The 12,049-nt window shown below is 40.3% G+C and overlaps 1 protein-coding gene across 2 annotated transcripts in view; it reads left to right on the top strand.

The window, feature by feature from the left end:
• LOC123753925 (RNA-binding protein with serine-rich domain 1-A) overlaps positions 1-4,629 on the top strand; it is a 25,337-nt gene extending 20,708 nt beyond the window's left edge. For both annotated transcript variants that reach the window (XM_045735912.2, XM_045735911.2), the window contains 2 exons: positions 1,400-1,633; positions 4,046-4,629. In XM_045735912.2, the coding sequence (XP_045591868.1) occupies positions 1,400-1,633; positions 4,046-4,175 (364 nt within the window). In that variant the 3' untranslated portion in view covers positions 4,176-4,629. The remainder of the gene's footprint in view (positions 1-1,399; positions 1,634-4,045) is intronic.
• The last annotated feature ends 7,420 nt before the right edge of the window (positions 4,630-12,049 follow it).

The following is a 12,049-nucleotide window of genomic DNA, read 5'->3' as shown; positions in this document are numbered from 1 at the left end:
TACACACATTGTATATACCCATGTACAAATGTGTTCACCATAGAGAACCACTAAGCTAGTATGATGAGCAAAACGAGAGTGGCTGCCATACACAGTGAGACTACCTCGATTGTCTCCCTTGCTCCCTCACCACAATACTATGCACATATGTATATACGCATATTGTATATACCCATGTACATATGTGTTCACCATAGTGAACCACTAAGCTAGTATGATGAGCAAAACAAAGAGTGGTTGCCACACACAGTGAGGCTACCCCGATTCTCTCCCTCACCACAATTCCTCCTCCCACAATACTATGCACATATGTACATGGGTATTTATACACACATTGTATATACCCATGTACATATGTGTTCACCATAGCGAACCACTAAGCTAGTATGATGAGCAAAACAAGAGTGGTTGCCACACACAGTGAGGCTACCTAGATTCTCTCCCTTGCTCCCTCACCACAATTTCTCCTCCCACAATACTGCACACAGTGCTTATTATCACCACAATCCTGCTGTTATCACAATACTGGTCACTAAATCCTGTAAATACATAATTGACCACAAGTTTATTTTGTAAAGGAACCTAAGAAGTCGTTTGAAGATCCCTAGATGGACAAAATAATGCCGTGGTGCTGTGGACATCGTGAACAGCATTGAATCACTAATATTTGAACATTGTACACAGTCATTATTACACTCAGGCTCTTCTGTAATACTATCATGGCTAAATAATACAAGTTATATATATTTTTTGACATTATTAGGCAATGCTGTGGTCACAAGCTGGACAGCAGTGCTGTGAGCTCATGCTGCATGCGCCGGCCTTGGTTGCTCACTCAGTACTGACGCTCTCGCACCCGGGAATGTGGACTACGATTTTTTTTAAAGATGGCATCTGTTTACAAGATCCCTGAGGAAGCTGATGTGAACCCCATGTAGCCACGGGAGTTTTGAATGGAACGTGAAAAATACAAATACCCGAAGGCGTGTAGCGCACCCCAGACGTGGGCCTGCTGGCGCGTTTTGCTCAGTCAAAGGGTTAAAGTTTGAATTAAGAGTTTTGATTCAAATTTGAATTAATTTTATCTGAAATTAAAACTTTAATATTTTTTATTACTGACAGAAAAGAAATAGCTTTTTCCTATTTGAAAAGAGAAACTGCAGTTAAGCCAAAGATGGAGGTTTATTGTATGTGTCTAGAATATTGTGACTAAACAATGCTTAACATCAAAAATATGTAAATATAATATTTTCCATGACCTTTTATTATGCTAATAGGCTTTTTGTGGTAGACTATGTGCATGGCTGCATTATTTTTATTTAATAAGCGGCAATGGTACATAGCTGTAAAATTCCTAATCAAATTTCAGTTGTATCTCATGTAATTTATAATTTTTCAGTCGTGTCAATTCTTTACTAAATCGTGGTTATGGATATATTGACTTTGAGAAACCAGAGGATGCAGAGAATGCTATGAAGCACATGGATGGTGGTCAGATAGATGGTCAAGAAATTACAGCTGCTCCTGTACTGATACCACGCCAAATGCCTCCTCGTCGCCGCTCACCTCTACCTATGCCAATTCGCCGAGGTCCTCCTCCACGTTGGCGGTCACCCCCTCCAAGATACAACATGTATTTAATTTTAATCTTTGTTTTTCAAGTTCTTTTATAACACTTGTAGATCTTTATTGCTTTAAGGCATGGAATAAATTGTTGATTGACTTCATGTCCAAGGGTTGGGCTTAGAGCTAAAGCTAGTATTTCAATATGCTTATAAAATGCAAAGTGCATATTATTTATCTCAATACCTTTAACATTTTCCTGAGAAGATGCTTAAGTTAATCCAGAGAGTACTTGTTCAGTATCCACTATTTAATTATTGACCTATATGGGGCTATACCCAAGTCATTAAATTTTGGGCCCCGCTGTTATCTGGAGGGTGGACTGGATGGATGGTGGGGAGACCAGATGCATTGCCAGTGAGTGGGAGGGGAAGGCTGGTGGGGGAGGGGTGGAATAGGAAAGAAAATCTTTCAGAAACACCAGCACTAGTCATGTAAAGCAGGAACATATGGGGGGTGAATGAGTGGGCAGGTGGTTAAGTGATTACCTGGAGCATGCCTGGAGAGGGTTCAGGAGTTCTTTTACTCACCGAGCCTGACTTGTGATAACTGGGTCCAACAGGCTGTTGCTTGGAGCGGCCTGAGCCCGCTTGGGCCAAACGGGCTCAGATCGGGTGGGTAGCAGGGGGCTCAGGAGACAGTGGGTGGGCAGGTGAGTAGCAGGACGGGTGGCAGAGTCGAGTATGGCAGTGGGCAGGCAGGTGGTGGCGTAAGATGGGTTGCTGCAGTGGGCGAGCTTCCTACTAGGACTAACATGTGCTGGTCACCCCCCCTGGTCCCCCTCCTTATGACCCCCAATCCCTCACACCAGACCTTCCCTGCTACCTCCATTTCCCCACACTGGGCTGCCCGAATACTGCATGTGGCATTGGGCTGCGAAAGTGTTAAGTGATTCTGTGGTCACAAGCTGAACAGCAGTGCTGTTAGCTCATACTGCATGCACCAGCCTTGGTTGCTCACTCAGTATCGAGGCCTTCACACCTAGGAATGGTACCCATTTTTTTTTAATGGCATCTGTTAACACTTTCGCGCTTTAGATTAGAGATAACTCGTCGCCGTTTTTTCTTACGATTCCGCATAACAGCCTACTTTTCTCGTCCATCGAAAAAATATTTCTATAAATTCCATTTTTTAACCGAAATGGATGGGGATACTCTCAGATTATATACGTTTTGTAGAGAATTTATTTGCGAATTTTTTGGTGCCAGAATGAATATTATATCACATAAACTTCTATGAGTAAAAAAAAAAAAAAATACACAAAGTATGTTTGGGGGTGTGGCGAGCGTGTGGCAGTGGGTTCCCTTTAGCCGTTGATATATCCAACACGTGGGAAATATTTGTATGTGTTATGTATATGTCTGTGTAGGGAATTTTACTGCGATCACTGTCATACAAATTATAAAATGTTTCAACAAGTATAAACATGACAAACATCAAACGAACGAAAACAATGCGTTCGTTTCTGCCGCGAACGCATACTGAGCGACGTGGTTCTATATTTGGCGCTTCTCTTACACATGCTTTGTACAAATGTTATACATTTCATCTTATAGAAAATTTTATTGCGAACACATTGGTATAAAAAAGAAATACGTACATAGAAAAGTAGGGTCAGGAAACGTATAAACTTTCCAAGCACGATTTACCCCCTGTGTTTTCGCCAGTGCGCTCGCGGCTAACTACTCTCCACTTCACACACTCTTGCGGGTGGGCAATTACCTATATTAAACATTCATATGCATATGTCCGTGTAGAGAATTTTATTGCGATTCCAATGATACCAAAATTAGTGATGTAGGACAACTGTAGGCTTCGCAACCATTAAGAGAGTGGAAACATTTTGTTGCTGTTTGGCGCTCTCGGCGAGTGATCTGCATAGTTTTTTATTTGGTGTTGATACAGTACTCCTTATGCTTGGGCGGCATTTTATAGGTATGCTCTTATAGACAATTTCATTGCGAACACAGTGATACCAAATTTAAATACGTGCGCCTTCAATTATTGTCAGGACAGTCAAAAGAGTGTACACTTTTTCGGTCTTACCGCGTAGGCGCGCGAAGTGCCGAAAGCATCTGGGGTATTGTTTTTTTTTTGAGCGCCGAGAGCGCGAAAGTGTTAACTAGAGCCCTGTGTAGCCATGGGACTTTTAAACATTATGAAGTACTTTAAAAAGTATATATATATACAATGTGTGCTGTGCAGGTAGATCAAAATTGTATACTGTATATACAATTACAGCCAGTAAAGATCAAAGAGCACCTGCAGCATTAGAGGGAAGATCTGAATGTTGCTACTAATTCGAGTAGAAGTTTATAGGAAAAAGAAATGCATCATAGATGTAATAAGATACATTAACACTAGTAGTTTAACTTTCCACATATATTAGCCCCATTTTATAATTATTATTCATTTGTTGCAGGATGCGACGCCGTTCACCACCACCAATGCGTCGGCGTTCTCCACCGCGTCGTAGGTCTCCTCGTTCACGATCACGTACTCCACCTAGACGTAGGAGATATTCACGTTCCTCCTCCTCCTCCTCTCGCTAAGTTTTTTTTAATTGAATTTTTTTTTTTTACAAAAAAAAAATTGCAATGCTATGTAATTTGACATTGTATTGTATAAACTAGCTAACTTTTCTTGAGAAAATTACAAATAAGATTAAATAATTTAAGATATATTATTGTTTTTTCTCAAAATTTGGCCTCCCCCCCCCCCCCCCCTCCTGTTTAGTTTATGTAATAAGTTAGTATTTACTCCTGTAGGAATGTCCATATATCCAGAAGGAAACAGAAATAACTATTGAATTGTCTTCATGTTTTTAATTTATGGTATATGCTAAACGGTTATCGAGTTCTAGTTACCAAATCATGTCACTAATTATTTATAAATATATTGTGCATCAACCAGTTAAACTGGCTGTACAATATTTATAGACATCAAAGATTTAGCACTGTGTTATGATAAGAAAAAGGTTTAAGAGAAGTAAAGTAGAAAAGTTTTCATGCATTGTTTTCATTTTTTAACGGATCATAAGTAAAAAAAAAAAAAAAATTTCAATGTATTGAAAGAGTAAAATACAGCCGTGAATGTAGATGTTTGTATAATATTGTATATATGGAGAAAGGGGACCCATAGCCTCCTTGAGGCTCAGAGAAAAAACACAATGTATTAGAAGGGATTTTTTTAATGTAGTTTCCCTGTTTCCCTCTATTGTAGTTTCCATGTTCTTTGTCCCTCCAGTGTGTCACCTTGTTGTGGTGATGGAGGGACTCACGTACGACTCCCTGGGGCTGGTAAGGGTTGCCTTGGACCCCCCCCCCCCTCTCTGGGTGTTATATGTGCTAAGGTACACAAGAAAATGGAGCTCTCGGGAGTAAGTTTCGCACTTTAAAGTGAAGTGTCCCGAGGGCTCAATTTTCTTGTGTACCTTAGCATGTACATGTGGAAAAGGGCAGGAGAGGGGGCCAAGGCAACCTTTACCAGCTCCAGAGTGTCGTACATGAGCCCCTTCACCATGACAAGGTGACAGTGAAGGGAAAAAGAACATGGAAACTGCAATAGAGGGGATTCAAAAATCCCTTCAACAGTAATGCATTGTGTTTGCTTTTCTCTGAGGCTATGGGTTCCTTTCTTTCATATATACATTCTTCAACAAGGCAAGAAAACTACCGCCTTAATTAACAGACAAGGGAAAGAGCCAGGAGGAACTAGTGAAATTAAATAAGGTATGGAAAGTGAAGAGTGGTGAAGTTGAAGAATTTAACAAGAAAATAGACTAGGGTTCCTTGGAGGTTGCTCACAACATAAATAATTATCAAAAGAAGGCACAAAGTTGGGGAGGCTATGTAGTATCATCAAACTGCATATAAAGGATAAAATCCTAAGATTGAGAATGGGGAACAGGACTTCTAAGAATGAAAAAGAAATGTGTAAAATGCTAAATGAACAGTTCCAAAGTGTGTTTGGAACAGTGTGTATAAAATGGGGATTTCAAAGCGATGGACCCAATACGAATTCCAGAGCATGCCATAAAAAATACATAGAGGTATCTCAAGACAAAGTAGAAAAATTACTAAAGGGGCTAGGAAGAAATAAAGTGGTTGGACCTGATGGAGTTTTACCTTGGGTGTTGTGAGAATATACAACTGAGCTGAGCATTCCACTCAAATTAATATTCCAGACATTTTTGTGCACAAAAATCTTAGTAGATATATGGAAAAAAGGCAAACATAGTACCAACCTATGAAAATGGTAGTCAAGAGGAACCTCTGAATTATAGACTGGTGTCATTAACATTCGTTGTAGTGAAAACACTAGAAAAAAATAGTTAAAAGTCATATGGGTTGGACACCTAGAGAATAATGACATAATACAGACAGTATAGTTTTCGAGTCAGAAATATTACAGGAAAGAAGTGGTTGGGCTGACTATCTGGACCTAAAAAAAAAAAAACTTTTGATAGTCCCCCACAAGAAGCTGTAATGGAAACTAGTACATACTGGATGTGTGACAGGGAAACTTCTGACATGAATGAAAAATTTTCTAATTGACAGATGAAGGCAGTAATCAGAGACAATGTATCTGATTAGACTCTGTGGTACCCTAGTGGAGTACCACAGAATTCAGTTCTTGCACCAGTAATGTTCATTGTCTACATAATAGATCTACCAGTAACTGTATAGAAGGAATACAGAATTATATGAACATGTTTGCGGGATCATACTAAGATACTGGGGGAGAGAGACGATTGTAATGCCCTTCAAATTGATCAAGATAAAATAAGTGCTTGAAGCATCAAGTGGCAAATGGAATTCAATGTGAATAAAACTAGCGTTGAATGTAATGAAATGCCATTTTATGGGCGAGACCTGGAGGCACATGAGACCAGAAGACATGGCAGGATGTGCAGAATACCCCCGTTGAAAAGCAGAGGTGCAACAGGTACTCTGAGAGAGAACTATCAACATCAGAGGCCCGAGACTGTTCAACACGCTTCCACTACACATAAGGGGCATAACTGGCAGACCCCTCAAAGTGTTCAAGAGAGAACTGGATAAGCACCTCCAAAGGATACCTGGTCAACCAGGCTGTGACTGATACGTCAGGCTGCGAGCAGCCGCGTCCAACAGCTTGGTTGATCAGTCCAGCAACCAGGAGGCCTGGTCAACAACCAGGCCGCGGGGACACTAAGCCCCGGAAGCACCTCAAGGTAGGTAACCTCCCCGGAGCTATACCTGGGAGCTATACCTGGGGTTGATGTGTATATATTAGACCGTGGCAATAGTCAATCGAAGGAGTTCTAGGCCTACCGGGGACCAGAACCTGGATCCCTCAAGAGAGGCACGAGGAGGAATGGCCTAAAGACACCCAATGTAATTGGAAGCAGTCTTTGTCTGCCATCTACCAGGTCAGGCACCCAGAAAAGTAGGAATTCCAAAACAAACTACTGCTGATAAAAAAAAAAATTACAAACCAAAATCCGAACAAGCAACAGAACTCCCCAATCAAAACCAAGGAAACAAGTATGACGTCACCACAAATGCCGCGCATTCGTCTGCGCAACCCCCCCCTCCCCGGAACGGAGGACGGGGGAAAAGGAATTACAGAACTCTAATAAAGAACAAGACTTACGGGTAGTTTTGGATAATAAGCTGTCGCTGGAGCAACACAAAAAACATCGAGAGAGGAACATATGCGTCACTTTCCAACTTCAGACTTGCTTTTCATTATATGGATGGTGAAATACTACAGAAATTGTTCATGACTTGTTTGAGACCAAAATTGGAATATGCAACAGTTGTATGGTGCCCAAATCTTAAGAGGCACATAAATTGGAAAAGGTGCAAAGGCATGCAACAAAATGGTTTCCAAAACTGAAAAAAACAAGAACTACGAGGAGAGACTAGTGGCGTTAAACATGCCAAAACTAGAAATTAGACAAAAAATGGTGATAAGATCACCAATTACAACATATTAACAGGAACCGACAAAGATGAATTTCTGAAACCAGCAACTTTACAAACAAGAGGACATAGATTCAAGTTAAGGTAACAAAGGTGCAGAAAAAATATTAGTAAGTTTTCCTTTAAAGAGTGGTAGATGGTTGGAACAAACTAGGTGAGCAACCTGTCCCTCGACAAAGAACGTCGCTTTTCACTCGTACACATTACATAAGGCCAAAAAATTTTGTACTAGAAAATGGAAGTAAGTAATTATCAAAAGAAAGCACAAAGTCGGGAAGGCTATGTAGCACTATCAAATGTGCGGAATAATCATAGGGCGCTAAATATCACTAAGGGATGCCAATATGAAAACAGATGGACATCATCAGATGTCCATTGACCATACATTCAAAAGTTTTTTCAAATGCAACTCGTGAGGGCAGTGGGGCAGAAGTCCTTAGGGGATGTCCTTAGAGACCCTGGTTTCCGAATGGGAAGAACCACCGTCTCGAGCCAGTCCTCGAGGACTGACGACGACTCCCAGATATAGCAAATACCAAGACGCGCATAGAAGGAGATGGCGAAGCATCTCATAATGAATGTCATCTGAGCCCGCTGCTGTAGAACTGCAAAGGGCCAGGGCGGACTGAAGTTTGGAGAGAGAGAAGGGATCGTTATAGGGAAGCTGCAGATAAGAGCAAAAGTCTAAGGGATAAGATTCAAGAATGGGCTAACGATTAAAAAAAGACAGAGGAAGATGAGAACCGGAGCTAACAGTCGAAAAATGGGAAACAAGTTCTGTCTGACCGCCACACTAGTACTATGGAGGTGAAAGACTGGCAAAACATCTGGAACAATCTTACCCACTATCTTGCAGATTTTTTTCCAGATCTGAGGCAGAGAAGTGTCAAATTTAACCGTGAAGACATAAGAGTCCCAACTCTCACGTTTAGCTGTACGGATGGTCCTACGGGCCACTGCACTCACCTTCTAAAATAAAATAAAAAGAAACGGCCGTCTGCCGGCGTCAACGTTTCTTCCAGGCTGCCCGTTTACAGCGGACAGCCCGAGCAGTCTGCATTCCACCAGGTAACGCACTTCCATGTGCCCCGGGAGGTAGAGTGGAAAGGTAAAAAGGAGGAGGGCTCGAGGGAGAGGTTGGAGAGAGTAGCATGTAGGGTGAATAGGTTTCAGTCAGCCTTGGCAAACTGCCACCTAGGGAAGGAGAGGGGAGGGTGAAAAGAGAAAAAGGTGACAAGGATGGGGAAACTGTCACTGTTATGGAGATCATCAAGAACCCGCCACGTGAAATCTAAGTAAAGAGACGACGATCAGAGAGAAAGATCAAGACAGGAGAGGGTGCGAATGCAGGAGTCAACATGACTGGGTTCACCAGAATTCAGAAGAGACAGGGAAGAAGAGAGGACAAATGGTTGGAGAAGGCAGCCCCGGGTGTTTGTCAGAATATCATCCCAGAGGGTACGCTGACAGTTGAAATCGCCCAACAGGAGCACAGGCTCTGGTAAGGAGTTCAACGGGTGCGTGAGATCAGGGAAAAGAAAGTGGGACATTTGGGGGTAGATAAATGGAACAGACTATATACCATTTACTCACAAAGATACGGGCCGCAGTACATTGGAGGGGCGACTGAAAAAGGAGGGGGATGAAGGGAATATCAGTACGAATCAAGAGCTGGTGCAAGATGGGATGAGTCTTCCCAAGTGATGGTCCTTGCACCTGTTAACAGGGAAGTCTTACTGCATCGGACATTTTCTTACACCAGTGCAAAGACCCCGTATGACCTCTCCCCTCAGGGTCGGACCCTCTAGTGGGTGGTTCGATGACCCAAATGTGAGCTCTACATTTGTTTTATTTTGCACATACAATGCCTAGAGAGGAAGGAGAGACGGCCAAGCCAACCCCTACCAGCCCCAGGGAGCTCCCTCACAATGACAAGATGGAACTTTGGCACTTTTTTTTTTCTCAGAAATATCTTTCGATAGCATTTTCACCATATTTTTTTTTTTACAGTACTTACAAACCTATCAATGATTTAAAAGAAAGTTCACTTAAAATATATACAATATACTTTATTGTGCTTCCTCATTAAGAATAAGGTATACTGTATGATGTATGGAACAGGGTATGTACAGTACACTGGTTAACATAAAGTGCTAGTAAAGAACCTCCAAACCATGCAACTCCAATGGCAACAAAACAATCTTTTCACCATCTGTGCACAGTGGATAAAACTCCTGTTATACAAGCTAATAACTTGCCACTTCCAGCCCCACATGTGTTCACTGTTATACAAGCTAATAACTTGCCACTTCCAGCCCCACACGTGTTCACTGTTATACAAGCTAATAACTTGCCACTTCCAGCCCCACACGTGTTCACTGTTATACAAGCTAATAACTTGCCACTTCCAGCCCCACACGTGTTCACTGTTATACAAGCTAATAACTTGCCGCTTCCAGCCCCACACGTGTTCACTGTTATACAAGCTAATAACTTGCCACTTCCAACCCCACACGTGTTCACTGTTATACAAGCTAATAACTTGCCACTTCCAGCCCCACATGTGTTCACTGTTATACAAGCTAATAACTTGCCACTTCCAGCCCCACACGTGTTCACTGTTATACAAGCTAATAACTTGCCACTTCCAGCCCCACACGTGTTCACTGTAAACCATCTCCATGTAATACCTACAATGGAATTCAAGTACACCAACAGTTAATATATTTAATAGAAAGGAATTTTGCTAGACTGGGAACTTTAACCATTGTCTTAAATGATATTTTTTTTACAATATGCTTGGTGCCTTGTGTTAAAATAACAAAATCATTAGAAGTTACAACCAACTAAATTCAAGAGAATAATTAAAAGTATATGGGCCACCATTTTTCACAAACATTTTGCAAATTATGAGAATATTAAAATAAAACTTCATTCATCTTTCATGAAAAAATTGTATATATACTCTTCATACATATTATATATATATAATTGAGCCATGTTGAGTGCAGTTGTGCTAAGAATAGGATCTGTAACTCTCGTTGCTATCTAAAATACAGTATTGCTGTACTTAAGCATTGTGAGAGTCGATTGTTTTGATAAGATTATAAATTTTATATTCAAGCAAAGTATAACAAATGTGAATATCCTCATATCGAAAATAATGATAAATTATATCTGATAAAACAAACATTTAAAATGGCACAAGCCCAGGATTTTTGGGAATAACTAATTTTTAATTAACATTCAGCACAGTACTCTATTTTTCTAAAACAACCTTGGGTCTTATCTGTAAATCCTAGGAAAAGTTAACCATTACTGAGTCAATATTTGCTTATTATTCTTGACAGGTTGAACAAAAAGGTTTAATTTACAAATGCTGTATTATTTATACAACTTTGACCAATTACTGTATACATACTGGATCTAAAAATAGCATTCTTCTGAATAACAACTCCACTGAGTACATTTCAACTAATAATATCTGTATAATTTAATAATGTTATCCCAATATAATTGTAGTATAATTAAATCACAGCACTTCCATAGGTTTAGACCCTATGACACAAATCAGCATAATCATTACATAATTGTTGAAGTATACATGAACTATTAGAAGCTTAAATTAGTGACAACAGAGTAAAGCTTATTAACAGAGAATAATATTGCAAGTAATACAAATTAATGTGAGACTATTGCAATATGAATAATAATAATACAAAACACTGGGGAAAATATACTTGTGCCCAACACACATTACCCTGAAAACCATTACAAGGGTGGCAGCAGTGTGGAGCCAGACGCAGCTATGAGGATGTGAGAGGAATGGCTTGTCACACCTTAAGAAGGCAATGGTTCACATTAAAGCTCACAGTGAAGACCACTGCACATTCTACATTCCACTCCTCTCGTCAGTAATGAATTATGTACAAAAATTCCACACTGTACAGAACCTTATTTATATATATATATATATATATATATATATATATATATATATATATTATATTATATAAGAACATAAGAACATAAGAACAAAGGTAACTGCAGAAGGCCTATTGGCCCATACGAGGCAGCTCCTATTCTATAACCACCCAATCCCACTCATATACTTGTCCAACCCGTGCTTGAAACAATCGAGGGACCCCACCTCCACAATGTTACGCGGCAATTGGTTCCACATATCAACAACCCTGTTACTGAACCAGTATTTACCCAAGTCTTTCCTAAATCTAAACTTATCCAATTTATATCCATTGTTTCGTGTTCTGTCCTGTGTTGATACTTTTAATACCCTATTAATATCCCCCCGGTTATGTCCATTCATCCACTTGTAAACCTCTATCATGTCACCCCTAACTCTTCGCCTTTCCAGTGAATGCAACTTAAGCTTTGTTAATCTTTCTTCATATGAAAGATTTCTAATTTGGGGAATTAACTTAGTCATCCTACGCTGG

This window comes from Procambarus clarkii, chromosome 6 (genome assembly GCF_040958095.1).
Source record: "Procambarus clarkii isolate CNS0578487 chromosome 6, FALCON_Pclarkii_2.0, whole genome shotgun sequence".
Lineage (NCBI taxonomy): Eukaryota > Metazoa > Arthropoda > Malacostraca > Decapoda > Cambaridae > Procambarus > Procambarus clarkii.
Note: the sequence above shows the minus strand (reverse complement) of the source record. Positions and strands in the feature narration are given on the sequence as shown.